Raw genomic sequence first — 27,868 nt, 5'->3', positions numbered from 1 at the left:
CTGTACAATCTAGAATATTTTTCATTAATAATAATATACTGGTAATTATTTGTAAAAAATGTGCATAAACTGTGGGAAATGTTACATGACCTGCAATGACTCTGGATACCAGGCCATCAAGTTTGACGCCCAGACTCACCTCCCTACTGTCACGGATGATTGCACAGGTAATTCAGTTAAAAAGCAGTTTTCAAATCGTCTATCAAATATGAGAAATGAAAATGAAGTTTTAACGCAAAATCCTTAAAAGATGAATTTTTATTGAAAACTAGAAAATATTATTGCCATAGTAGAGCAAGGTAGAATTAGGAAAAAATATTGAATCTCAGCATTTTTGTTATACAAAAATTCGGTTTACCTTAAAGTATGTTTTAATTTGATGCATTAACATAAAATGAAATTTTACCCGCAATTACAAACAGGTTGCACCCTTTGTTTGTCTGTGAGTCCTATCATCGACTGCATCAGCATGGTTCCCAGGACAACGCCCTACATACCAAAGCGAGGCATCCCTCTAGGCACAGGGAACAATCTCCTGCCAGGAGTCAGCATGGAGACCAATTAAACTGCCCAATCAAAATAAAGATTTAACCATCGTCCTCAATGACTGTATCTGTATGATATCTTTATTCTATTTTCTAGATCATGAAGTATAAAGTAGCTTTGTTAAAAAAATGTTGAAATCCATATCCTAGTAGATGATGTAATTGGTAGCTATATATAGGGTGATGTTATATATATTGGAAGAGGGAGGGTTCTTAAGTTAGAGATTGGTGTGAAACCTAGTCATTTAACTAACGATTGTTCTGTTATGATATCAAATTAGAAATCTTTTTTCAAAGTGAATTTTTTTCTTGTTATGGAAATCTTAATTCTGGACTTAGTCCTATTTGTTTTTTTTTTTGTGGGGTTTTTCTACCCAATGTGTATTCATTTATGTAAAACATGGACTTTTTTTTACAACATGTCATTAATGCATCACACAATGTAATTTAATTTTGGTTGAAAAAAATATTTTGTATAAATAACAATAATGCATAAATTACACTGATACTTGAGTTTGGGTACAGTTAATTTTGCCGTTTATTAATGGAAGACAGCAGTGTCTCCATTATTTTAGGCTGTTGTGGTGTCTTGTGATTGTCTACCTCTAATTCATGATATTGATTTAAATTGATGAATAGTTGTGAAAAAATTCCCCTGCATTGTTTAGTTAACAACATATATTTTTCTTAATGCAAAATAAATTGATCAACTGTGACAACATGTTTTGGAATTTTTTTACGTAAAGGTTTTGTATTTTGTTTGTATTCATGTGAAAAATATTTTGAAAGTGGTTTTACAGGAGTACCAATATTAAATAAGGAATAAGGAATCATTCTTTGAGTATTATGAGGTGATAATTTCGGTCGGGGTGTGATCAAATCCAATAAAGCCCGAAGGGCTTTATGATAGATTTGATCACGCCCCGACCGAAATTATCACCTCATAATATTCAAAGAATGATTCCTTATTACTTATATTTATATAATTTTAAGCCATCGTACAATTGAATCTTTAACTATAAATAAGCAAAACCCGCCGGCGCCTCAATTTGGCGTCATTTGTATTATGGGTTATATAGTACAAAATCGATACGTAGTGTTTTCACAGACAAAGACACTGGATGATGTAAATATAAGTGGACTAACGTATCATTAAAATAATAGCTGGGCTAGAATACTGTACTTTTGAAACTTTAATTTAACCAATCTGCTTTTTTGTTAGAATTTTTAAACCATATTGGTATATCTTGTTTGATTTTACAAAGTTAACCGGCATTTTGCATTATACATTGATGTTTATAAATTTCTTAAAATGCATCTTGTATTCACTTTATAGAATATTGTGTTAATTTTAACAGCATATTCACTTGTTCTGATGATGTTAAATTGGTTATATTGCTCATGGTGAATTTAATCGGTTAATGTTTGTATTATGTAGTGACAAATAGAAAATAAAGAATTGCATGATATGAATTTTTTATGTGATTTGTTATTATACCCCCCTCCGAAGCAGTCGGACGTCAACTTTTTGTTAAATGATGACTGTTAATTTTAGCCTAATTTTTCAAACAAATTTTCGTCAAAATTTTTCAGCAACTGTAAATTGCAGATGCCTGAATTTTTAACACACTTTTTGTGTAGACATGTCATATCGTTGGATATATTTTTGTACCAATCGGATGTCAACTTCCTGTTAGTGACGACTTGGTTTATTTTTAGCTTAAATCAAACAAATTTTTGTCAAAGATTTCTCAGCAACTATAAATTGGAGATGCTTGTAATTTTAACACAATTTTTGAGTAGTCCTGCCATATCGTGGAATTTATTTATGTACTAATCGGGCGTCAATTTCATGTAAAATTACGATTTAGCTTATTTTGCATATTCACATTATAGCGAGGGTATTACTAGTGAGCATTGGCTCACAGATATCATGTTGATTTTCCCATGAATTGAATAATTTGGAGCCAAGACAAGTACTTGAAGTAAATGTATTAAGATTCTGAAGAGAAGAAGTTATACAGTTTAAACAAACTCTCAGCTTAAGACAATTACCGCTCGAGAAAATAAAATATGAATTGTTAATTTATACCCCTTTTGATATTAAACATTTAAACTGATACGCAAAAAAATTCGTAGAAAAGAAAACATGTCTTCTACACTTCAGAAACATGTAAAATGTAAGGCAATATGAATATTTGTTTTTCAAAGGAACAACCAAGTTAAGACAGGAGACTGTACATCCTTAAGAATACCAAAATTAGAGCAGTATTAAATGCTTTATACATATGTTCATGTCTTGGAAACAAACAATGAAACCTACTAGCATTTAACATCTAACACCATAACTTTCTAAATCATTGTAAACGTCTCTTTGCTTCCAAACAGTTTGTTTCTTGAATGCTCAAAGCAAGAGTCAGAGCACGTTTTCTACAATCAGCAGAAGGCCCCATCCTATTGTTTTGTGTCTTTTGTCTACATGTAACCTTTCAATTGGAAAAAATTACAATCGCCTTTGAATAGTAACCTATAATAGTAACCTATATTATTTTATCAATTGTTGGTCTTCTGTCATTAACAATGAAACTAAGGTAGTGCTTAGAAATTGCTTAATTCTATTCTGTCAAAATTTAATTTGATAGTCTCGCCCTTTATGAAAATTATGATTTTTTAATAGATCCTGAAATTGCATGTGTCCTCCTCTTTTATTAACACAGGTACAATGGCGTGTCTAGACACTTACTGTGGGTATTATTGTCTGATGACAACATCTAGTTTTAAGAGTTTTTAGTTTTAAAGTGAAAATTTTTCAACATTTAATAGAGAACAAAAATGTAATACTTTGTGATATTGTAACCCCTTGGATAATACAAATGTGGCCGTCCGTTTTATAAGATTTATTGATTCTCCGCAAACTTACGACAATATTACGGAAAGTCAAGAGTCACCTTGACCGACGCTCTACAACTGCCAAACAATTGCACATGGCAAACAATTACATATTAAGAACAAAACACTGTTTTAACAATAGTGAATAATAGAAAAGTAAATATAAAGAGTTACTTCAATTAACGAATTACTTAGATAAACTTGGAATCAATTAAGAGTATCCAGATCGAAGTCACTCAACACCAGTGACAAGGAAGATAAGTGTCGGATTCACCGTAACGTCGTTCTACAAAACTGTTCCCTTGATTCGCTTGTTCTCTTGGCCTTTTCCTTTAGCTTGTCTTCTTTGTCCTTCAGTGTTATAGTCAAGTGCTGTATTTGCTCTTCTAATTTTTGAATCTCCGAAGTTTATTGTGACTGGGATAGCCCTACAAAATGGCGATTTTTGAAGAGTTTTGCAGAGACTCTGCAGTTTGATGTTCAACGGTTATATATAAAAGGTAATTTTCAAGTGCACATTTTTTACTTGATTCTTTAAGACCTCCTTATTTAACGCATCCACGAAATTACATCTCCACGAATAAGCAAAAGACTCAAAATCCACGAAAATTGGCTCCCACGAAATTAAATGATTCCACAGTATTTTCTGACATTCAATGAAATTAGGGAAGAACACGTTTGCATGTAAACACTGTACATGAAGACTTGGTTTGTTGTTAAGCTGCACATTACTGCCACATAAATATGGATGTGCTTATGATATAATATGATATATGTTACAATTTTCGGCTTCGTAACTCACAATTTTAAAGAATTGATTTATTATTACTTTTTTGAAATTTGTTTTACTGATCAGTGTAGTTGATGCTAAATTTTTGTTGTTGAACGTTTGCTCCTTTTGCAGATTAGCAAATGATTAAGTTTGATAAAGATAATGTTAAAGTGTTGTTTAATATACATATACTTAAAAGATGAACTGTGAACAAAAGAATGCATTGAACTTTGAGAACTGAACTTCAAGCAATAAATATTAGTGATTTTAAGGCATGTGTGAAGTGTTACATATACTGTATCTGTGTGAACAAAAACAGGGCACGAGTCTTGTTTATACATACCAAAGAATTATCAATAGTACATTACTATTAAGCAGGATTGCATTGTGTTTCTATTTTCATGAACAAAATTTAGTACATATATTGTATGAAATATTTTTTAAGCATTGCATGGCATTCCAATTTCATCCACAAGAATTTTTCCATTGACAAGGTAAAAATAATTTTGACACTGTATTAACACGATGTTATACATGTAAGTTATTCATTCCATATTACATGGAGTACAGAGATTTTTACCCCATGTAGACCGTTCGCCTTGTACCCTGATGCTGAAGAATGTGTAGATTTTAACCCAGCCAGGGGTAAATCTTGTTCACCCCTGACTAGATTTGGGTACCGTGATTGCAAACATGTATCATACCCCCATATTTAGAAATATATGAGATATATGAGAGGGGTGTATAAATTCTTTAAAGAAACATTTCATTGATTAGGATTTAATTTACTCTCTATATAATTATAATATCAGTTTGAGAGTTGAAATAAAGTTGTTACTATTCTAAATTCAAATTTGAAAATTATGTTAAGTAAATGTACATATATGGAGCTTGATAAACTTCAGTTTTATTTTGTGGTAAAATTGAAACCTTGTAGAAGTAAGTAAATTTAGAATAAGTTGACTAAATGATTAATTTTAACCCCGTTTCTATAGTGACATAGTGACAAATGTGTCACCCAGAATTGTAAGGGAAACAACATCGGGTCACATCTATGGACCGGGTCAGGGATCGTACCTGAACATTGACCTGATCAGTGAGAAGACAGGGGCCTACTGGTGTCAGAGTGTCACCGAACTCAAGAAGGACTTCCCAGAACATGTGGGTTGGACTGTATAACATTTTGTTAAATGAATAGTGTTATTGTCAGTAAAACTGGCAATTTTAGAAGGGCAGGGCATCTTTTTGCAAAAATCTTACAATTAAGTCTCATGGAGCAATCTTATGCAAAATTTGATATCTGAAAAAATTTATCCCATATGATCTCAATCTGTATTTGTAAATTGCATGGTATAAAAGTGAAATATTTGCTAGCTAATGAATGAATAAAATTTGGTCAAAAGTTCCTTTGTAAAATGAATCCCTGCACTGCATTTTACAAAAATAACTTAAAACAAAATCATAAATCTTCTATGTCCTTGGAATGATCTTTAATATGCAAAATATATATAACAATTTCAATTAATGTAAGTATGTGGATGAACCATGTCATTCTGATATATGTTGATGTATACTGTATATTCAAATTTTGATGTCATCCTGTGTCCTTTTACAGATAGCCATTGCCAGCATCATGTGTAGCTACAACAAGGAAGACTGGACAGAACTGACCAAGATGGCCGAGGTAAAGTTAATGTAGTGAAAATAGCATCAGTTAAATATTCCTGCTGAGTACTGTGAACCAAAGTTTTTCGCTGCAACTTTATTTTGCAATTAACAGAAAGATATACTGGTTTTTACAATCAAGATGTCTATTACGTGGAAAATAATATACCAGAGTTTTAATTTTATGATGACTGTCGTGGCAAGAAAAATTAGCAAAAACAAAGCTCTCACAAACTCACAAATATGAATAAAAGTTGGTTTACAGTTAATAATGCTGTCTCTGTTTATACCAATAGCAGCTGATCTCTGTTTTGTTATCAAGAATTAAAAGTAAATTTCAAGTTTAAAAACGGTGTTACCATTAAGTTGATTTTTTGTTAATTTTGTAAAGTGCTAGTGTGTAAGTAAATTGTACATCCATATATAAACACTTTGGAACTTTGTAATACTGAGGTGGAAGTCCAGAACACTAGATTTTTCATAGATATTAAAAACATTTTATCTCTAATCCTTTGATATCTTAAAATATTTTTTACATCACCAAATTTGAAATACCAAGATGTGACTACAATTTTTTTTTAAATTAAAAAATTAGGATGTTTTGATAACATAATGCTGTGGATAACAGGTAATTATCCTCAGAAAAATTGAGAAAAAAGTAATTCCCAAAATCATGAAAATCCTAATCCGGAGGGGGGGGGGTTTACCTGTACTTCCAAAACAAAAAAACCTTACTTAACCAATTTTCTCTCTCCAAAATCACGTAATTCCTAATCCGGGGGGGGGGGGGGGCAGTGTCAGATACATTCAAGAACATTGTAATTTCAGATATGCCTTATATATAAATTTTCTTGATACATGTATTTGTTTTTGTCTTTGTTAGGCTGCAGGATCTGATGCTTTAGAGCTGAATCTGTCCTGTCCTCATGGAATGGGGGAGAGAGGAATGGGGCTGGCTTGTGGACAGGTGAGTGACGCAGGCCTTCAGGTGTTTTTACTCTTCACTTAATATTTTCATCCAGTTTTTTTCTATGAACAGTAATACAATCAATGCAAATAAGAATTTGCAGACAAATGATGATTACCCAATTGGATTTGTTTAGAGAAATTGTATAACATTTTCACTTTCATCTTCCATTTAATGCCAACTCCAACTACCCAAACCCCCACCCCCACCCAAAACATTATATCTTTTAGTTGTCAGTTAGGAACCGGTTCATGTCTAATCTTACCCAAAGAATTTATATTAATTTCTTTCTAGGACCCAGAGTTGGTGAGAAATATTTGTCGCTGGGTAAGAGTTGCTGTCAAAATTCCCTTCTTTGCCAAACTAACTCCAAATGTGACACGAATTATGTCCATTGCCAAAGCAGCATATGAAGGTAAAAAAAAAATAACAATACGATTCTAAAATTAACATTTCACAAACATTACATTAAGATAAATACAAGTACTGTTTGATTGTGGCTTGTTTCGAAAATGAATTGAATTGATATGTCTTAGGTAATGCCAACGGAGTAACTGCCACAAACACAGTGTTTGGCCTAATGGGTCTGAAAAACAATGGCACGGCTTGGCCCAATGTTGGCAAGGATCACCGCACGACCTATGGAGGTGTGTCAAACTCCCTGGGTTCCCGATCTTGGCCACGGGGGGCATCGATTCTGCAGAGGCAGGGTTACAGTTCTTGCAGGGTGGAACCACTGTTCTCCAGGTAAGATGTAAGATGGTTATAGGCCCTAATGAATGTTGATAAGTGCAGTGTTTTACAGTTCTCTATTGAAGGGAATGACAAACTAAACACTGAAGGGAAACAAATCCATATTTTTTTCTACGAAAGCAATTTCAAAAAATGTTTATGAGTCGGAGTTACTTAAAATGAATCAAAATTAATGAAAACGATGCATCTAGTCAAACTCAACTTGTAAAATTGACTATATCAAAAATTCTTTGTTTAACAGTTTTTTTTCAAATTTCAATTGAATATATCGGGGGAAAGTTTGGATCATGGACTTAAGTACTTGCGCAAAATAAGGAATTTACATTAACACTTCATTTCTCTACTTTTGCCTGCCAATGAAATTTCATGTTTGGCAATGACTTTAACCTAATGTAAACTAACGTAATTAATTTAATAATTAAACAAACATTGCTGAGGTTTTTCATGATTGAGCTAACCTGGAATTAAAATATTTGCCTTGCCCTTCAGGATTGGTGAATATTTATCTTCTCAGATAGCTAAATCATTGCATTGACCTCAAAAATAGCTTTTTGAGAGAAAATTTACTATTTTAAACACTATTTTCTGTTACATAATGGCTTTCCCCCGATATATTCAATTGAAAGAACTATACGTGATATGAGTTTAAGGGGCATGGTTATGATTTTAGTCGAAAATTATTTCTCCAATTTTAATATTTACAATGCTATGAAATTTGAGTGTCATTTGTTGAGTTATAAGCGAGTTACAGAGCTTGAAATTCTTTGCTATGTAAACAAAGCGTTTGTTTACATTTTGAACGTTGAAGTAAACATTTCAGTTTTAGACCTAAAACGAATGTTTAGGAACTGTTTATCTATGCTTAAAATATATAAAAAGATAGACAAATAAGCTAGAAAATTTTTTTTTACTTGGGTTGATACATCTCTGATTAAAATATTTTGTTTGTTCAAGCATGTGCTCCTTGTTTTCTGAGAGAAAAACTGCTTAAAAACAGGCCATTTATCCTAAAAATCCTAAAAATGCAAAAATGGTGGGAAAAGGTTGTCTTTATGGTGTCATATTTCTAAATTGTGGGCACTTGAATCAAAATGAACATTATGTAAAAACGTCACTTATATAACTGTATAAAGAAAACAAAGAATTACAGTAAAATGATGATGTTCATTTTGGGGGGCCATTTTAGGCACATATCATATATAATTCTTTGAAAAACAATGTTAAACAAAGAATTTGCGAAGTTTTGCATCAAATCACAAGAATATAAATTCATGAAGACTGAATTGTTAACATAGTTTCATTTAGTTAACATGTCTGAAAATATAAGCGAGATTTTAATATGCTTCTCGCGATTTAATGCGGATGTTAATTCCTCGCGTTTAATCAGGAATCTACAGTAAATTCACCTTGTTGGTCAAGTGCAGGAAAAAGTTTATTCAGTTATTGCTTTTAAGCTTAAGTCATCTGCAAATACAATGAGTAATGCCAAATTTCATTGAAGGGCAGAGATAATGATAACTGATCCTTGTAATGTAGAAAATATCATATCATATTCTCCTTGTAGGTCATGTTCAAATGAATAAAACTTTTTAAGTTTTCTAGAATGTTAGATTTAAGATTAGAATTGTAATGATAAAGTGTGTATTTGAACTTTCCACTCTGTATTTGCTTTTTACGTCATTTAAGTATTAAATTATGTGCAATATATCCTGCGCATAAGGCACAACAATTCAAACGTTGACCTCAAATAGATGTTTTATTTTCACAAAATCCAGAAAATGATGTACCGTTTTTCCCACACCATCATTGTTGCGCTATATCCGGCTAAAAAATACGAACTGCTGCAAAAAGTACATGCCCTATATACTAGTACATGTAATTTCAGGGAGAAAATATCCAGTCATTATCAAATCTGTGTATAGACAATGTTGATTATCAACATGTCAATGTCTGTGCTATCACTGAAACTATATAGCTGCGTTCACCTTTCAATGTAAAACACATGCTTAAAATCTTGTTAATCATTGGTACTTAAAAAAGCATTTATTTGCTCCCAATTCAAGTCACAGGCCAATTTCAAAACTAAATGAAATTTTGAACACCATAATGGCTATCAATGTAAGAATTTTTTTTTCAGTTTTCAGAAAAGCAATAATGTGAACATTTATGATAAATATAAACAATAGGAAGATTTTTCTTTAAAGATAGATTTATGTTAACTGTATGTTAACTGTATGTGTGTTAATTTTTGCAATTTGGCTTTTTCATTACTCTAAACACCATAAATTTTGTTTTTCCATATTTTCAGATGTTAATTCTATATTTTCAATAACTTAGTAGACATTTCATTTGAAAGTATACGGACACAGATATGGGAGTGGTTGCTTTTTGTTTTTAATTCTATTTGATTTGCTATCCCCCCAAAAATACTAAAATACTTTGTATGGAAAGATTTGTATCTATAATTTTTTTTTCATATCAATTCTTTTGGCTATTCAGTAGGAAACTTTCAGCATGACTGTACAAAAAAATTTATATTCAAAATAATCTGATATATTGTACAGTACCAGAATCAAGGTAATAATAGAGAGTTACTGTAGATACTTGTACACTCTCACTGTGGTGCTGGAAAATTCTCCAATATGAAGATTGTTCTCATCATCCACACACAAACTACAGGGAAAGTGTTTTTGTGCGAGTAGTGTAGACAAGAACTGGCCATCCTGATCCAGAAGACAAAAATTGTGTTCGTAAAAATAAACTAGCTCGGAAAAGCTAGGGAAAGGAACGTTGCCCACCAGGATGTGACCGAGGAGATCAGTACAAATACCATAGGGACAAAACTCTAACCCCTGACCTGTGTAGGAGAACCTGTGTTGTCCTGATTTATTAACTACCACTACAGCATGTTTTTTACAATCTGATGTACAGATATCACCATTTATGTTTTCTGTGATATAGTGTGGATAACTATACAGTTCCTTTCCTTTGTTGTCCCTCTGTGTGTTCTGTATTTCTTTTCCTGTCTTGTTATATCTGGTGACTTTAGCCTCTATACCCTTTCTCATCCCCACCAGTATGTCCCCGTTGATGTTGGAGGAGTGTATGCTGAGTGGTTCCCAGTCTCCCGTTTTAATAAATTCAATGATTGTATTATCCTGTTTTATCCTATTGATGACTTTGTTCTTTCTGTCTGTATAGATCAGATCCCCGTCCTGTGTGACTGTGTGGTAGCCATGTTCACCATTGGTTGATATCTTCTGAAGCAGATTCCCATGTAGATCTGTTTGGACAAGGATACCACCATCATTGCTGACCCAGAATATGCCTGATTTACCTAGTGATATATGGCATACATTACCAACACCTGGTAATGTGTACTCCCTGATCATGGTGACAGAGGAAGATAGAGACAGTGTTGGTTTTGTGTCAGATTTCTCTCTGTCTTGTTTACTCTGTTTCCATCGAGGTTTCAATTGTGTAGAGGGAGTCTCCATGGGTTTTATTTTTCTGTTCTCTGGTTTAGTGGCAGGAGAAGTTACTCTACCAAGTAGTTTGGTGACATCCTCCTTGCTGTATTGACCTGCAGTAAATACTGGAGGGACTGGTTTGACCGTCTCTGGAATGGGGTCTATTTTTAGATTTTTTATAATTTCACTCATAAGGGTTTTGATATCTTTAGAAGAAAGGTAGCCATGGAACTTATTAACAAGCTCATGGAGATAAGAAATGTAGCCATTGTACTTTATGTCTTGGGATTTTAACAGTTCTTGGAGTGACTCTTCTATTTCGTCGACTTGTTTTATTTTTTGTAACGTGACTGAGTGAACCATTCTCTTCAGAGATTCAGCTTCAGCCTTCATTGATGCTCTTATGTCGTCCATGATCTTCTTTATTTCTGTAGAATCTTTCTTAAAAGATTTGAGTAAATCCTGTGAAGTTGGGAGGAAGTACTCTTCAATTTTTTTGATTTCATCTAGACAAATAGCACATTTTTCTGCATAAACTGTCTCTAAATCTATAAATGTATGTCCGCCATGATCTTTGGTTGCACATTTTGAACATACCGGAACATGACATTGCTCACAAAGCATGTCTACGTCTTTGTTTAAATGGATTAGGCATTTAAATTCAGGAAGTTGTCTTTTGCGTTGTCGGTAAGGGACCACTTCATGGTTCTTGCTATCTGGACTCCTCTGATGTTCATCTCTGCATTGTTCACACATTGGTCGGTGACAAGGATTGCAGTAAAACAAACAGTTCTTCTCACAGTCTTCAGTGCCACACTCCAAGTAGTGCTGGGCTGTTGGTGGTGCACTGAATTTTGATGATGCCATCTGTATAAAAATGTTTTATTTAAAAAAACCTGTAAGTCAACAACAACTGCATCTTCATATTCCAATTTTATTTTATTCAGTATTCAAAGTTGTCAATGTTTATTCCTAAGCCGATATAAATTGAAGAAAGAATTTGCTTATGATTTATATGAGTTGGATGTGAAATCTACTGTAGTTTTTGTATCAAGATAAAATTAATAATTTTATATCTTTAAAATTATATACATTGGAACTCTTTAATGAAATAAACTGAAATGTTCAATTTATGAAAAAGTACAAAACTTTGGAGATGCTAACCTAAACCCAATTTTAAATTGTCATTGTATCGTTTAGAAAATCTGTGAGCATTCTAGTTCATTACTCGCTTAATCAATTGCAATTTTAAGTAAAATATATACCCACTATAAACAACACATTAACAGAAAGAATAAACATTTACCATCTTAAAACTTGAATCTAAATAGTTAAAGTTTAATTATCCCCTCATGCAACTTGTTGCAAAGGGGATATAGCATCGCTGCTGTGCGCGCACGTGTGTGTACGTGTGTCTCCTTCAGCTTATAAGCAAGATTCAAAGAAAACCCTCGCACGAATGTTTATCAAACTTGTACACTTTTTTGGCATGGTAAAATGACCAACCCTATTAATTTTGAAGTCAATTTTCTGAATATTTATTGAAATATCATGAAAATAACATTTCAAACAAGAGTTTTATATATGACTTGCCAGTAGAGATTTCCAGCTCACTGCCACGAAACTAAAGTGAAAGTAAAGTGTTCAAATCAACAACTTTATATATTTTTGGATATGGATCTTGTAAACTTATGGTAATAAACAAACGTTTTATTGTAATGAAGAGTTAGACGAATCCCCAAAGTTCCAAACTTCCCCATTCCCCATCCCCATCCCCCAAACACCCCCCCCAAAAAAAAACAAACCAAAAAAAAAACATCCAATCAATTAAAACATTTCATATATGAATTTTTGCAAAACAAATTTATTCACTACATGGTGAAGATATAAGTGAGATGTATTTTTCCATTTTCATGAACTCTTTCCAGCTTTGCAGATTTCAGCCCTGCCCTGTATGTCACCTGACTTTGATGTTACAAAATTATTAGTGTTTATAATTATAAAGTTCTAGAAAAGGGTGCTTTGTATCTATTTCGTTGTCTTTAATCAAATACACTCCCCTTACCTTCTAAAGATATTTTCTGATGTAGTGGAAGGAAATTCACACAACAGACTTTGGAAACCCAATAATGATTAAAAGGAGAGTTGGCGAGATTTGTAATTTACTTCCTGGATGCCTATTAAAATAGATTTAAATGTCCTGCAGTCTGCCTACCTGTGGGCAGTATGTTCCTGATTTTAAATTTGCATTGAATTGTTGATATTTTTTTAGTTTAAGCTAAGCAATAATTTACTCAATAAAATTTATTGGAGTAGGCAGCAGCCTCAAACCATCTTAGCCTTCTCCTTACATCAAAGTCAAACCGAATATATTGAATATATACAACTCAGAATCTAAAAAAAGATACATCAATTTATATTGGGAAATTGCTCCCTTTTATTTTGTTAATTTGTATTTGAATAATTTGGGGTAATAATTTAAAATTATTGATTTCCGCTTAATGATCTGAATTGTATATTCAAATACAATAAAACTCATTTACTGGTAGTATAAACACAGATACAGCGAAATCTCTGATATAGCAAAGTTTTGTCGTGGCCCTGGCAAAATTCTTAACAAATCCATGCGAAACTTTTATTTTTATAACAAACTCCAAAAAAAATAGGAATGAGGAATATGAATACTGGTATAACAAATTGATTTTCAATCCCCATAGAGGTAAAAATGAAATTTACATCTTTTATAATGATTTCTTTAAATATATAACAAGTTTTCAACTAAGAAATACTATTCGGCATAATTTTTGAATGAATTCAATTTTCAAAAGTTCTTATACTTTAAAAACCACCCAATTATCTAAGGTTTTTAGAAAAAGTATTTAATTTCATGCCTCAGTGACTACAGATGGGTTTTGATAGTCATCTTGAAAAAACATGTTAAAAATTCGTTATATGAATTACGGATAGAGCAAAGTAAATGCACTGTTCCCTAAAACTTTGCTATAAGCGAGTATTACTGTATATACCCTCCCTTTTTTTGCTGATTTGTATGTGAACAATTTGGGGTAATAATTTAAAGTTATAGATTACCTCTTAAGGATCTGAATTGTTTGTTCATTTTAATAGTCATAAATCTAACTTGACACAAATATAATTTCACTTTTTAAATGTTTCAGGTGTGTAGTGCTGTTCACAATCAGGAACACACAGTGATAGAGGACTACGTCACTGGACTTAAGACTCTGCTGTACCTTAGAAGCGTGGAGGAACTTCATAACTGGGACGGTCAGAGTCCCCCTACTGCACCCCACCAACTGGGGAAACCAGTCCTGTGAGTGAAAGACATATTGGAGAGGTAATTCTCTTAAAGAATTAAACGAAGATGAGCTTAACTGCATTGTTTGCATGCCATGGTCAGCCCCCAAAAAGTATGAAAAATAAAAAGTAAAGTCTGAAATTTTCATTTTAGAATCTCTAATCCTTTGGTCCGTATCTGGCCAAAAGACAAGAACTGAAGGACCGTCTGTACAAAGAGAAAGACCTGCTAAGTGAAGAGAACATGCCAGTGCCACAGCGACCAGCAAATGACCCGAAGAAGCCTATACCCAGGGTCAAGGTAATTTCCTGTTAAATGGATGATATGTCAGCTGTTTGGAATGTAAACTTGAAAAAATTGAAAGTTTTTTAAGGAATGATTTTATATTTAAGTCTAATCTTTCTTCACCCCTCTGTGTCTGTATCTTTACTCTTGCTTTCATGAGGTAGCTTCTTTCGTTCTTTCTTTTTTTCAAATCCCTACTTTATGTTTTTAGTTGTAACTTCATTTTCATTACATTTATTAAGGTCTTGCTGCATTTAAAAAGTGATTAAAATTTATACCAATGTTCAGAAGAGTTTTAAATTCCCATTTTCAGGATGTCATTGGTCTGGCCTTATCCAGGATTGGGACTTATGGAGACTTGAACAATCAGGAACAGGTGGTGGCACTTATCGATGAGGTAATAAACAGAGAGATGAATATGGTTTGAAAAATTATTTACCACAAATACAATCCAAATCATCTACGGTAGATGACTGACAGATCTTCTGTATATTACTAGTCGGGGGGGGGGGGGGGGTTATTCAAATTTTGTGTTGATTGGTGTAAACTGAGAATTATTGCTTGTAGTTGAAAGTTTTCCACTTTTCCATGTTCTGCATTTGCAAAAATCCACAATAAAACAAGTTATGCTTAGGGGTTTAATAACTTGACCGATCATTTTGTATGTTTCGAATTGTAGCACAGGCATTCAACCAGGCAGTATTTATGTTAAGTCTGAAGGTAAATTGTCATGGTGTTGTAATCCATGATCTTTAACATTGTACAATCTAGAATATTTTTCATTAATATTAATATACTGGTAATTATTTGCAGGAAATGTGCATAAACTGTGGGAATTGTTACATGACCTGCAAATGACTCCGGATACCAGGCCATCAAGTTTGACGCCCAGACTCACCTCCCTACTGTCACGGATGATTGCACAGGTAATTCAGTTTAAATGCAGTTGATACCAAATGTCCCGAACTTCGTCTATCAAATATGAGAAATGAAAATGAAGTCTTAATGCAAAATCCATTTTAAAAAGATAAATTTTTATTGAAAACTAGAAAATATTATGGCCATAGTAGAGCAAGGTAGAATTAGGAAAACATATTGAATCTCAGCATTTTTGTTATACAAGAATTCAGTTTACCTTAAAGTGTGTTTTAATTTGATGCATTAACATAAAATGATATTTTACCCGCCATTACATTACAGGTTGCACCCTTTGTCTGTCTGTGTGTCCTATCATCGACTGCATCAGCATGGTTCCCAGGACAACGCCCTACATACCAAAGCGAGGCATCCCTCTAGGCACAGGGAACAATCTCCTGCCAGGAGTCAGCATGGAGACCAATTAAACTGCCCAATCAAAAGAAAGATTTAACCATCGTCCTCAATGACTGTATCTGTATGATATCTTTATTCTATTTTCTAGATCATGAAGTATAAAGTGGCTTTTTTAAAAAAAATGTTGAAATCCATATCCTAGAAGATGATGTAATTGGTAGCTATATATAGGGTGATGTTATATATATTGGCAGAGGGAGGGTTCTTGAGTTAGAGATTGGTGTGAAATCTAGTCATTTAACTAACGATTGTTCTGTTATGATATCAAATTAGAAATCTTTTTTCAAAGTGAATTTTTTTTTTGTTATGGAAATTCTGGACTTAGTCCTATTTGTTTTTGTTTTTTTTTTGTGGGGTTTTTTTCTACCTAATGTGTATTCATTTATGTAAAACATGGACTTTTTTTTAACAACATGTCATTAATGCATCACACAATGTAATTTAATTTTGGTTGAAAAAAATATGTTGTATAAATAACAATAATGTATAAATTACACTGGTACTCGAGTTTGGGTACAGTTAATTTTGCCGTTTATTAATGGAAGACAGCAGTGTCTTCATTATTTTAGGCTGTTGTGGTGTCTTGTGATTGTCTACCTCTAATTCATGATATTGATTTAAATTGATGATTTGTTGTGAAAAAATTCCCCTGCATTGTTTAGTTAACAACATACTTTTCTTAATGCAAAGTTAAATTGATCCACTGTGACAACATGTTTTGTAAATCTTTTACTTAAAGGTTTTGTATTTTGTTTGTATTCATGTGGAAAATATTTTGAAACTTGTTTTACAGGAGTACCAATATTAAAAGTGGGCTAACGTATCATTAAACTAATAGCTGGGCTAGAATATTGTACTTTTGAAACTTTAATTTAACTAATCTGCTTTTTTGTTAAAATTTTTAACCATATCGGTATTTCTTGCTTGATTTTACATAGTTAACCGGCATTTTGCATTATACATTTATGTTTATACATTTCTTAAAATGCATCTTGTATTCACTTTATAGAATTTTGTGTTAATTTTAACAGAATATTCACTTATTCTGATGATGTTAAAGCTGACATGAATTCATAAATACGCATTATTTCCCTTTTATCTCCGACTACCGCCATATTAGTTGTCGATTTCTATTGTTCTGCTTATCGCTACTCACCCCCTATATAAGGCCGAGAGCACTATTCATGCTTCACCGCACTCAGGAATTTCATACATCCGAACACGTAACATTGGACGAAAAGACTTGTAAAAAAGCGTTTTGAACAAAAATAATATGACAACCACTGCACTGGCAAGATATATCCAATAAACGACGAAACCAGACAGACGCAGATACTTCGAAAATTCCTCGATAATTTAGACCGTTTTCCTGTGTATGTTATAACATTGCACATGCGCAAACCACACACTGTGGCAGATCGAGCAATGTTTTTGTAGGAACAGATGGAAACGTTGTTACTTTCTTGGATTTACTATCATTTAGTTACTGTGTTGGATATAGTGTCGGCGGGGTTTTCAAGAAGATGCAGACGTTATGCAGTCTGTATGAACGACACACGTGTTCGATGTGCATGCGAAGTAAGGCAGCACTGTCTGTGCAATATATTACGGATACCTTGAACATACTTTCAAAGAATAAATATATTTTGTATTTCATTGATTGTTGTATTCTTTATTCTTTATTACAACATTTATCTACAATGTGTAGTTCAAGTATTTAGAAGTCCGTGCAACGTGAGTGCCTCGACCGGAAAGCATCCGACCGTAACTTTCTCAACCGGTATATATACCCCAGTGGCAGTAGAGGAGCGATCTAAACTAATATGGCGACCAAATGCTTTTAAGAATTCATGTCAGCTTTAACTTAGTTATATTGCTCATGGTGAATTTAATCGGTTAATGTTTGTATTATGTAGTGACAAATAGACAATAAAGAATTGCATGCTATATATATTTAATGTGATTTTTTATTATACCCCAGCTTCGAAGGAGAAGGGGGTATACTGTTTTACCCGTGTCTGTCTGTCTGTCCGTCCGACAGACTCTCTAAAAATGCACTTCCCTTTTTGTACAGTTTTGAGGTTTTCTTCGCTTTGAATAAAGATCGGCCTTTCATTTCTGCAATTTATATTTCTTACCATAAGAATGCTTTTTGCCAAATTTAGTTGAAATTGGCCAAGTGGTTTTAGAGAAGAAGTTCAAAATGTAAAAGTTTACAAACGGACAGACGGACGACGGACAAAATGTGATCAGAAAAGCTCACTTGAGTTTTCAGCTCAGGTGAGCTAAAAACTATGCATCAAATTAAACTCAACTTTAAGTATGAACCATTTTAAAGAATTTTGATAAACATCTTTTTTTTATCGATATTAATCTAAATATTTCAGGGGAAAGTCATTAGGTTACTAAGAAATATTATTTATAAAAATTCTGCAGTAGATTCTTCTGTCAAAATTGATGTACACATATATTTATATCATTATTTTGAATTCATATTACTGAGTATCAAAAAAAATGAGTATATTTTTAAGGGTTTTTTTTTCATGAGAGGTGGACATTTACCATTTGTTTTCCTATAAATTTTCATGAAAAGTACTTTGAAACTCTTAGGAAAAGTATATATGTTTGAACACCATTACAAAATTGACACAATTTTAAAACTAATCAAATATTATAAAATTAAGGATGTTTTTTAGGTCAATGCAATGATTTAGCCACCCAAGAAATACAATATTCACAAAGTCTGAAGGACGAGCCATATTCACCAAGCCTGAAGGACGAGGTGAATATTTTACTTCCGGATAAACCAGTCATGGCATTGATGAAAAGACCAAGCATATTATGCACCCCCTTCTCATATAGAAATAGTCTAGAAAATAAAGTATGCATCGTATTTGGCAAAATACAGTTTTCATGAAAGAATTTTTGTCGACTGAAACGTACACATCTTTTGTTATTCCAATCAAAAATATCAGCCTGAATAATTTAAATAAAAAACAAAATACTGTGTTTCAATTTCATTATATTTTTTGCTTTAAATTTTCATTTTTTATAAGTTATACATATGTAATAATCAAAGTTTATAAAGAGACTTCTTGAAAAAGCTGTTGGGGAAATCCTTTTTAGTCATAGAGGGGTTCTCTAAACTATGGGTGAATTTTGTTACTACATGTTTAATGATTAAATGACTTGGAGGCTAACTAGAATAAGAGGTTACCCGTCTTATGTGGACCCTTAAAGGTTTACCCGAGGAGCTTAAAACACTTTTGACTGTATGTGTGTAAATGTTTGTAATTTGGCTCTTTCGTTACTCTAAGGATCATAGATTTTGTTTCTTTATATTTCCAGATGTTAATTATACATTTTCATTGATGGAGTAGACATCTCATTAGAAAGTATACAAACATAAAAATGGGTTTTGTTGTTGTTTCTGTTTTTTTGTTTGTTTGTTTGTTGGTTGGTTTTTTTGGCAAAATTCTATTTTCTATTTGTCCATTCAAAATACTAAAATACTTTAAATAAAATGATTTACATTTTTTACTTCATTTTAATTCTTTTGGCTATTCATTAGAAAACTTTCAGCATTGTTGTACAAAATATATGATAGTTACTAACTTTATTTCTAAAATAATCCGATACATTCATAACAGTACCAGAATCAAGGTAATAATATAGAATTACTGCAGATACTTGTACACTGTCACTGTGGTGTTGAGATAATCTCCACTATGAAGATTGTTCTCATCATCCACACACAAACTACAGGGATAGTGTATAGATTGCTTTTGTGTAAGTAGTAAAGACAAGAACTGGCCGTCCTGATCCAAAAGATGATCGTTGTTTATGAAAGTTAAATTGTATAAGCCAAAGTTAGGAACATTGCCCACCAGGATGTGACCAAGGAGATCAGTACAAATACCAAAGGGACAAAATTCCGACCCCTGACCTTTGTAGGAGAACCTATGTTGTCCTGATTTATTCACTACCACTACAGCTTGATTGTAAATGTCTGATGAACAGATATCACCATTGATGTTTTCTGTGATATAGTGTGGATTACTATACAGTTCCTGTCCTTTGTTGTCCCTCTGTATGTTCTGCATTTCTTCTCCTGTATTGTTGTACCTGGTGACTTTAGCCTCTCTACTCTTTCTCATCCCAACCAGTATGTCCCCGTTGATATGAGAGGAGTGTATGTTGAGTGGTTCCCAGTCTCCTGTTTTAATAAATTTAGTTCTTAGGAGTGGAACTTCTTAACAAGCTCATGGAGATAAGAAATGTAGCTATTATACTTTTTGTCTTGGGATTTTAACAGTTGTTGGAGTGACTCTTCTATTTCATTTACTTGCCCTATTTTATGTAATGTGACTGTGTCAACCATTCTCTTCAGAGATTCAGCTTCAGCCTTCATTGATGCTCTTATGTCGTCCATGATCTTCTTAATTTCTGTAGAATCTTTCTTTATAGATTTGAGAAAATTCTGTGAAGTTGGGATGAAATACTCTTCAATTTTGTTGATTTCATCCATCCAAATAGCACATTTTTCTGCATACACTGATTCTAAACCTATGAATATGTGTCCAACATGATCTTTGGTGGCACATTTTGAACATAGAGGAACCTGACATTGCTCACAAAGCATGTCTACATATCGGTTTACATGGGTTTGGCATTTTACTTCAGGAAGTTGTCTTTTGCGTTGTTGGTAAGGGACCAGTACATGGTTCTTTGTGTCCGGACTCTTCCGATGTTCATTTCTGCATTGTTCACACATTGATTGGTGACAATCATTGCAGTAAAACTGACAGTTGTTCTCACAGTCTTCAGTACCACACTCCAAATAGTGCTGGGCTGTTGGCGGTGCATTGAATTTCGATGATGCCATCTGTATGAAAATATTTTATTTTAAATAAAACTTGTAAGTCAACAACAACAGGATCTTCATATTTTAATTTTATTTTATTCAATATTCAAAGTGGTCAATGTTTATTCCTAAACAGATTTAAATTAAAGAAAACATTTGCTTATTATTTATATGAGTTGAATGTGAAAACTACTGTAGTTTTTGTATCAAGATAAAAATAAGAATTTTATTATCTAAAATCTATCTTTAAAATTATATACATTGGAACTGTTTTATAAAATAAAATGAAATGTTCAATTTATGAAAAAGTACAAAACTTTGGAGATAGTCATGCTAACCTAAACCCAATTTTGAAATTGTCACTGTATTCCTTAAAAAATCTGTGAGCATTCTAGTTCATTACTCGCTTGATCAATTGCAATTTTAAGTAAAATATATACCCACTATGAACAACACATTAACAGAAAGATTAAACCTTTACAATCTTAAAACTTCAAAACTTGAGTCTAAATAGTTTAAAGTTTAATTATCCCCTCGTTCAACTTGTTGCAAAGGGGATATAACATTGCTGCTGTGCGGGCACGTGTGTGTGTATGTGTGTCTCCTTCAGCTTTACTGCTTATAAGCAAGATTCAAAGAAAACCCTCACACGAATGGTTATCAAACTTCGTACACTTTTTTGGCATGGTAAAAGGACCAACCCTATTAATTTTCAAGTCAATTGTTTAAATATTTATTGAAATATCATGAAAATAACATCATTTCAAACAAGAATTTTATATACGACTTGACAATAGAGATTTCCAGCTCACTTCCACAAAACTAAAGTGAAAGTAAACTGTTCAAATCAACAACTTTATGTATTTTTGGATTTGGATCTTGTAAACTTAAGGTAATAAACAAACGTTTTATTGTATTAAAGAATTAGACGAGTCCCAAAAGTTCCAAACTTATTCATTCCACATCCCCATCCCCCAAACACCCCCACCTCCCACCCCCACCATAAAAAAAAACCAAAAAAAAAAAATAAAAATAAATACACTCCCCTTACCTTCTAAAGATACTTTCTGATGTAGTGGAAGGAAATTGGAAATTCACACAACAGACTTTGGAAACCAATTAATGATTAAAACAAGAGTTGGCGAGATTTGTAATTTACTTCCTGGGTGTCTATTAAAATAGATTTATATGTCTTGCAGTCTGTCTACCTGTGGGCAGTGTGTTCCTGATTTTAAATTTGATTTGAATTACTGATATTGTTTTAGTTTAAGCTAAATACTAATTTACTCAATAAAATTAAATGGGAATAAGCAGCAGCCTCAAACCATCTTAGCCTTCTCCTTACATCACAGGGGCTCGTCACGAAGTTTTTTCAATCTTTTATATATACCACCTCTATACTATAAAATACACAAGGGAGGAATCAAAACTCGAAAAAATCGCTACCTCCCGATTTCGGTCGCCTCGTATTAATTCTTCTCGGACGTTAAACCCTGCACTCTAGGTATCATTAGATTGGGAAAGGACCATAGTTTTTAGGAATACCTGCAAAATTTAAACATCGGCAACAATTTTAGAAGATTTCACGCATTTTCTTCCAGTTTACTCTCCGGTGACACTTTCTTTGATCAGATGTCGCGCTCTCATTGGTCAATTCAATGTTGCTCAAGATAACTCGTACGCGGACTTGTATTTTAGAAGGATTTTCAAACGATATTCAAACTTGCTTTGATGCTAGAAATACATAGTCACGTCCTACCGAATGTCCGAAGTATGGTTAAACTATTTCTACATAAATATGAAAATTAATACATATACTCACCACGTAATAAGAACTTCTTCACTCATCATTTGAATATCCCTCTAAAATACGAGTCAACGTACGATTTATCTTGATCAACAAAATTAACCAATGAGAGCGCATGAATAAATTTGGTGCGCGACATCTGATCGAAGAAAGTGTCACCGGAGAGTAAACTGGAAGAAAATGCGTGAAAACTTCTAAAATTGTTGCCGATGTTTAAATTTTGCAGGTATTCCTAAAAAATATGGTCCTTTCCCGATCTAATGATACCTAGAGTGCAGGGTTTAACGTCCGAGAAGAATTAATACGAGGCGACTGAAATCGGGAGGTAGCGATTTTTTCGAGTTTTGATTCCTCCCTTGTGTATTTTATAGTATAGAGGTGGTATATATAAAAGATTGAAAAAACTTCGTGACGAGCCCCTGTGCTTACATCAAAGTCAAACCGAACATATTGAATATATACAACTCAGAATCTACAAAAAGATACATCGATTTTATATTGGGAAATTGCTCCCTTTTATTTTGCTAATTTGTATTTGAATAAATTGGGGTAATCATTTAAAATAATAGTTTTCCGCTTAATGATCTGAATTGTTTATTCAAATACAACAAAACTCATTTACCGGTAGTATGAACACAGATACAGCAAAATCTCTGATAAAGCGAAGTTTTGTGGTGGCCCTGGCAAAAATTCTTAACAAATCCTTGCAAACTTTTATGGTTATAACAAACTCCGAAAAAAAGGAATGATGAATTTGAATACTGGTACAACAAATTGATTTTCGAGTCTCACAGAGGTATAAGATAATAAAATTTCCATCTTTTATAATGAATTGTTTTTCATATAATTTTTAACTAAGAAATACCAGTCGACATAATTGTTTGAATGAATTTAATTTTCAAAAGTTCCTATACTTAACATCCAATTATTTAAGGTTTCCAGAAAAGTATTTTACCGGGTTTTCTAACGGAAAAATCCGGTTATTAAAATGGTGAAAATGCCGGGCGGGCGGCTGCCAATAGGGTACCCTCATTGTACGGATAACTCCTCCTACAGTTTTCAAGATAAGAAGTTATTCTTTTGCATATCAATTGTACATATATCATAGGTGTGCATATTGCTAGGATTTTGATTTCTGATAATTTAAAAATACCAGCTTTTGAACTTAGTCATTTTTTTTCGGGAGGGGGGGTATTGCATATAGGGTACTTTATTTCACTGGATACGGTAGGTAGGTTTGTCAATTCAGGGTTCACATACATTATGGATACAGTTCACTTAAAAGAAAACCCGGTTTGCTGTCACATTGACAGTTTTTCACTTGTTTATTTCATGCCTCAGTAACTACAAATGTTACTTATCTTGATAAAAACATGTTAAAAATTCGTTATATGTATTTCTGAATATAGCAAAGTAAATCCACTGGTCCTTAAAACTTTGCTATAAGTGAGTATTACTGTATATAGCCTCCCATTTTGTTGCTAATTTGTATGTGAACAATTTGGGGTAATATTTTGAAGTTATAGATTACCTCTTAAGGATCTGAATTGTTTGTTCATTTTAATGGTCATAAATCTAACTTGACACAAATAGATTTTCATGACCCCAAAACCCTTTTAATGCAATTCAGCCAATTTGGGCAAAAGAAACCCCTAAATGGTTTTAGTTGAAAAGAATTTTGTTGATCAATCTCTTTTTAATTTCTTAATTTTACTTTTTAAATGTTTCAGGTGTGTAGTGCTGTTCACAACCAGGAACATACAGTGAGAGAGGACTACGTCACTGGACTTAAGACTCTGCTGTACCTTCGAAGCGTGGAGGAACTTCATAACTGGGATGGTCAGAGTCCCCCTACTGCACCCCACCAACTGGGGAAACCAGTTCTGAAAGTGAAAGATATAATTGAAGAGGTCAGTCTTTTACTAAATTAATGAAGATGAGCTTAACTGGATTGTTTGCATGCCATGGCCAGACCCCAACAGTATGAAAAGAAAAAGTAAAGTCTGAAATTTCCATTTTAGAATCTCCCATCCTTTGGTCCGTATCTGGCCAAAAGACAAGAATTGAAGGACAGTCTGTATAAAGAGAAAGACCTGCTAAGTGAAGAGAACATGCCAGAGCCCCAGAGACCAGCAAATGCCCCGAAGAAGCCTATACCCAGGGTCAAGGTAATTTCCTGTTAAATGGATGATATGTCAGCTGTTTGGAATGTAAATTGGAAAAACTGAAAGTTTTTTAAAGAATGATTTTATATTTAAGTCTAATCTTTCTTCAATCCTCTGTGTTTGTATCTTTTACTCTTGCTTTTGTGGGGTGGCTTCTTTTCTTTCTTTCTTTTTTATTAAATCCTTACTTTATGTTTCTAGTTATAACTTCTCTTTCATTACTGTTATTAAGGTCTTGCTGCATTTAAAAAGTGATTGAAATTATTATCCATGTTAAGAAGAGTTTACTAAATTCTCATTTTCAGGATGTCATTGGTCTGGCCTTATCCAGGATCGGGACTTATGGAGACTTGAACAATCAGGAACAGGTGGTGGCACTTATCGATGAGGTAATAAACAGAGAGATAAATATGGTTTGAAAAATTATTTACCTCAAATACAATCCAAATCATCTACGGTAGATGACTGACAGATCTTCTGTATATTACCAGTCCATGCATGGGGGGGGGGGGGGGGATTATTCAAATTTTGTGTTGATTGGTGTAAACTGAGAATTATTGTTTGTAGTTGAAAGTTTTCCACTTTCCATGTTCTGCATTTGTGTTTTCGTTGCAAAAATCCAGAATAGAACAAGATATGGTTAGGGGTTTAATAACTTGACCGATCATGAATTGTAGCACAGGCATTCAACCAGATAGTATTTACGGTATGTTAAGTCTGAAGGTATATTTAACATTGTACAATCTAGAATATTTTTCAATATTAATATACAGGTAATTATTTGCAGGAAATGTGCATAAACTGTGGGAAATGCTACATGACCTGCAATGACTCCGGATACCAGGCCATCAAGTTTGACGCCCAGACTCACCTCCCTACTGTCACGGATGATTGCACAGGTAATTCAGTTAAAATGCAGTTGATAACAAATGTTCCTCTAGCTAATATGAGAATGAAAAATGAAGTTTTAATACAAAATCCATTCAACATAAATTTTAAGTGAAAACTAGAATATTGTTGCCATAGTAGAGCAAGATTTAATGAGGAAAAAATACTGAATCTCAGCATTTGTGTGATACAAAAATTCAGTTTACCTTAAAGTATGTTTTAATTTGATGCATTAACATAAAATGAAATTTTACTCGCCACCACATTACAGGTTGCACATTGTGTCTGTCTGTGTGTCCTATCATCGACTGCATCAGCATGGTTCCCAGGACAACGCCCTACATACCAAAGTGAGGCATCCCTCTTTGCACAGGGAACAATCTCCTGCCATGAGTCAGCATGGAGACCAATTAAACCGCCCAATCAAAAGAAAGATTTAACCATCGTCCTCAATGACTGTATATGTATGATATCTTTATTTTATTTTCTAGATCATGAAGTATAAAGTAGCTTTTGTTAAAATATGTTGAAATCCATATCCTAGTAGATGATGTAATTGGTAGCTATATATAGGGTGATGTTATATATATTGGAAGAGGAAGGGTTCTTGAGTTAGAGATTGGTGTGAAACCTAGTCATTTAACTAACGATTGTTCTGTTATGATATCAAGTTAGAAATCTTTTTTCAAAGTGAATTTTTTTCTTGTTATGGAAATCTTAATTCTGGACTTAGTCCTATTTGTTTTTGATTTTTGTGGGGGGTTTTTTACCCAATGTATTCATTTATGTAAAACATAGACTTTTTTTTTACAACATGTCATTAATGCATCACACAATGTAATTTAATTTTGGTTGAAAAAAAATATTTTGTATAAATGATGATAATGTATAAATAAGTTAATACACTGGTACTTGAGTTTGGGTACAGTTAATCTTGCCGTGTTGCTAGAACCTGGAAGACAGCAATGTCTCCATTATTTTAAGCTGTTGTGGTGTCTTTTGATTGTCTACCTCTAATTAATAATATTGATTTAAATTGATGATTTGTTGTGAAAAAATCCCCTGCATTGTTTTGTTGGCTACATATATTTTTCTTAATGCAAAGTTAGAATGATCCACTGTGACAACATGTTTTGTAACTCTTTTACATGAAGGTTTTGTATTGTGTTTGTATTTTTGTGGGAATATTTTGAAACTGGTTTTACAGGAGGACCAGTGTTAAAATTGGGCTAACGTATCATTAAACTAATAGCTGGGCTAGAATATTGTATTTTGAAACTTTAATATAACCAATCTGCTTTTTTGTTAGAATTTTAAACCATATTGGTATTTCTTGTTTGATTCTGCAAAGTTAACCGGTATTTTGCATTATACCTTTACGTTTATACATTTCTTAAAATGCATATTGTATTCACTTTATATAATATTGTGTTAATTTTAACAGCATATTCACTTATTCTGACAATGTTAACTTGGTTATATTGCTCATGGTGAATTTAATCGGTTAATGTTTGTATTATGTAGTGACATATAGAAAATAAAGAATTGCATGATATGTATTTTGAATGTGATTTGTTATACCCCCGTTCCGAAGATGAAGGGGGTATACTGTTTTACCCTTGTGTGTCTATCTAAAATACTAAAATTAGAACGGTATTATATGTTATATTTGTTCATGTCTTGGAAACAAACAATGAAACCTACTAGTATTTAACATCTAACATCATAACTTTCTAAATCATTGTAAATGTCTCTTTGCATCCAAAGAGTTTGTTTCTTGAATGCTAAAAGAAAGAGCAAGAGTCAGAGCACGTTTTCTACAATCAGCAATCCTATTGCTGGTGTCTTTCGTCTACATGTAACCTCACATACTAAAACAAACCAAACGCCCTTGAATGGGAGCTTATATTATTTTATCAATTGTTGGTCTTCTGTCATTAACAATGAAACAAAGGTAGTGCTTAGAAGTTGCTGAGTTAAATTCTGTCGAAATTTGATAGTCTTTTTTTATGAAAATAAGAATTTTTTAATACATGTAGATCCGAAAATTGCATGTACCCCCCTCTTTTATTAACTCAGGTACAAAGGCGTATTTAGGCACTTACTGTGGGTATAGTTTTCTGATGACAACATCTAGTTTTAAAGCTTTA

At 33.0% G+C, this 27,868-nt stretch overlaps 1 protein-coding gene and 2 pseudogenes across 1 annotated transcript; 2 read left to right on the top strand and 1 right to left on the bottom strand.

The window, feature by feature from the left end:
• Positions 1–85: 85 nt before the first annotated feature.
• On the top strand, positions 86–27,277 carry LOC128165918 (dihydropyrimidine dehydrogenase [NADP(+)]-like; annotated as a pseudogene).
• Positions 9,210–13,578, bottom strand: LOC128167536 (uncharacterized). Its single transcript, XM_052833322.1, has 2 exons — positions 13,127–13,578; positions 9,210–11,928 (listed from the first exon to the last, which is right to left on the bottom strand). The coding sequence occupies exon 2, from the start codon at positions 11,926–11,928 to the stop codon at positions 10,183–10,185; it is 1,746 nt and encodes a 581-aa protein (XP_052689282.1). The 5' UTR covers positions 13,127–13,578; the 3' UTR covers positions 9,210–10,182.
• On the top strand, positions 14,535–16,279 carry LOC128167538 (dihydropyrimidine dehydrogenase [NADP(+)]-like; annotated as a pseudogene).
• Positions 27,278–27,868: the final 591 nt, after the last annotated feature.

The sequence above is a fragment of the Crassostrea angulata genome, chromosome 10, assembly GCF_025612915.1.
Source record: "Crassostrea angulata isolate pt1a10 chromosome 10, ASM2561291v2, whole genome shotgun sequence".
NCBI lineage: Eukaryota > Metazoa > Mollusca > Bivalvia > Ostreida > Ostreidae > Magallana > Magallana angulata.
Note: the sequence above shows the minus strand (reverse complement) of the source record. Positions and strands in the feature narration are given on the sequence as shown.

Bases quoted from the DNA above. Each gene is read 5' to 3' on its own strand.
- LOC128167536 (XM_052833322.1), bottom strand. From the start codon at position 11,928: ATGGCATCATCAAAATTCAGTGCACCACCAACAGCCCAGCACTACTTG.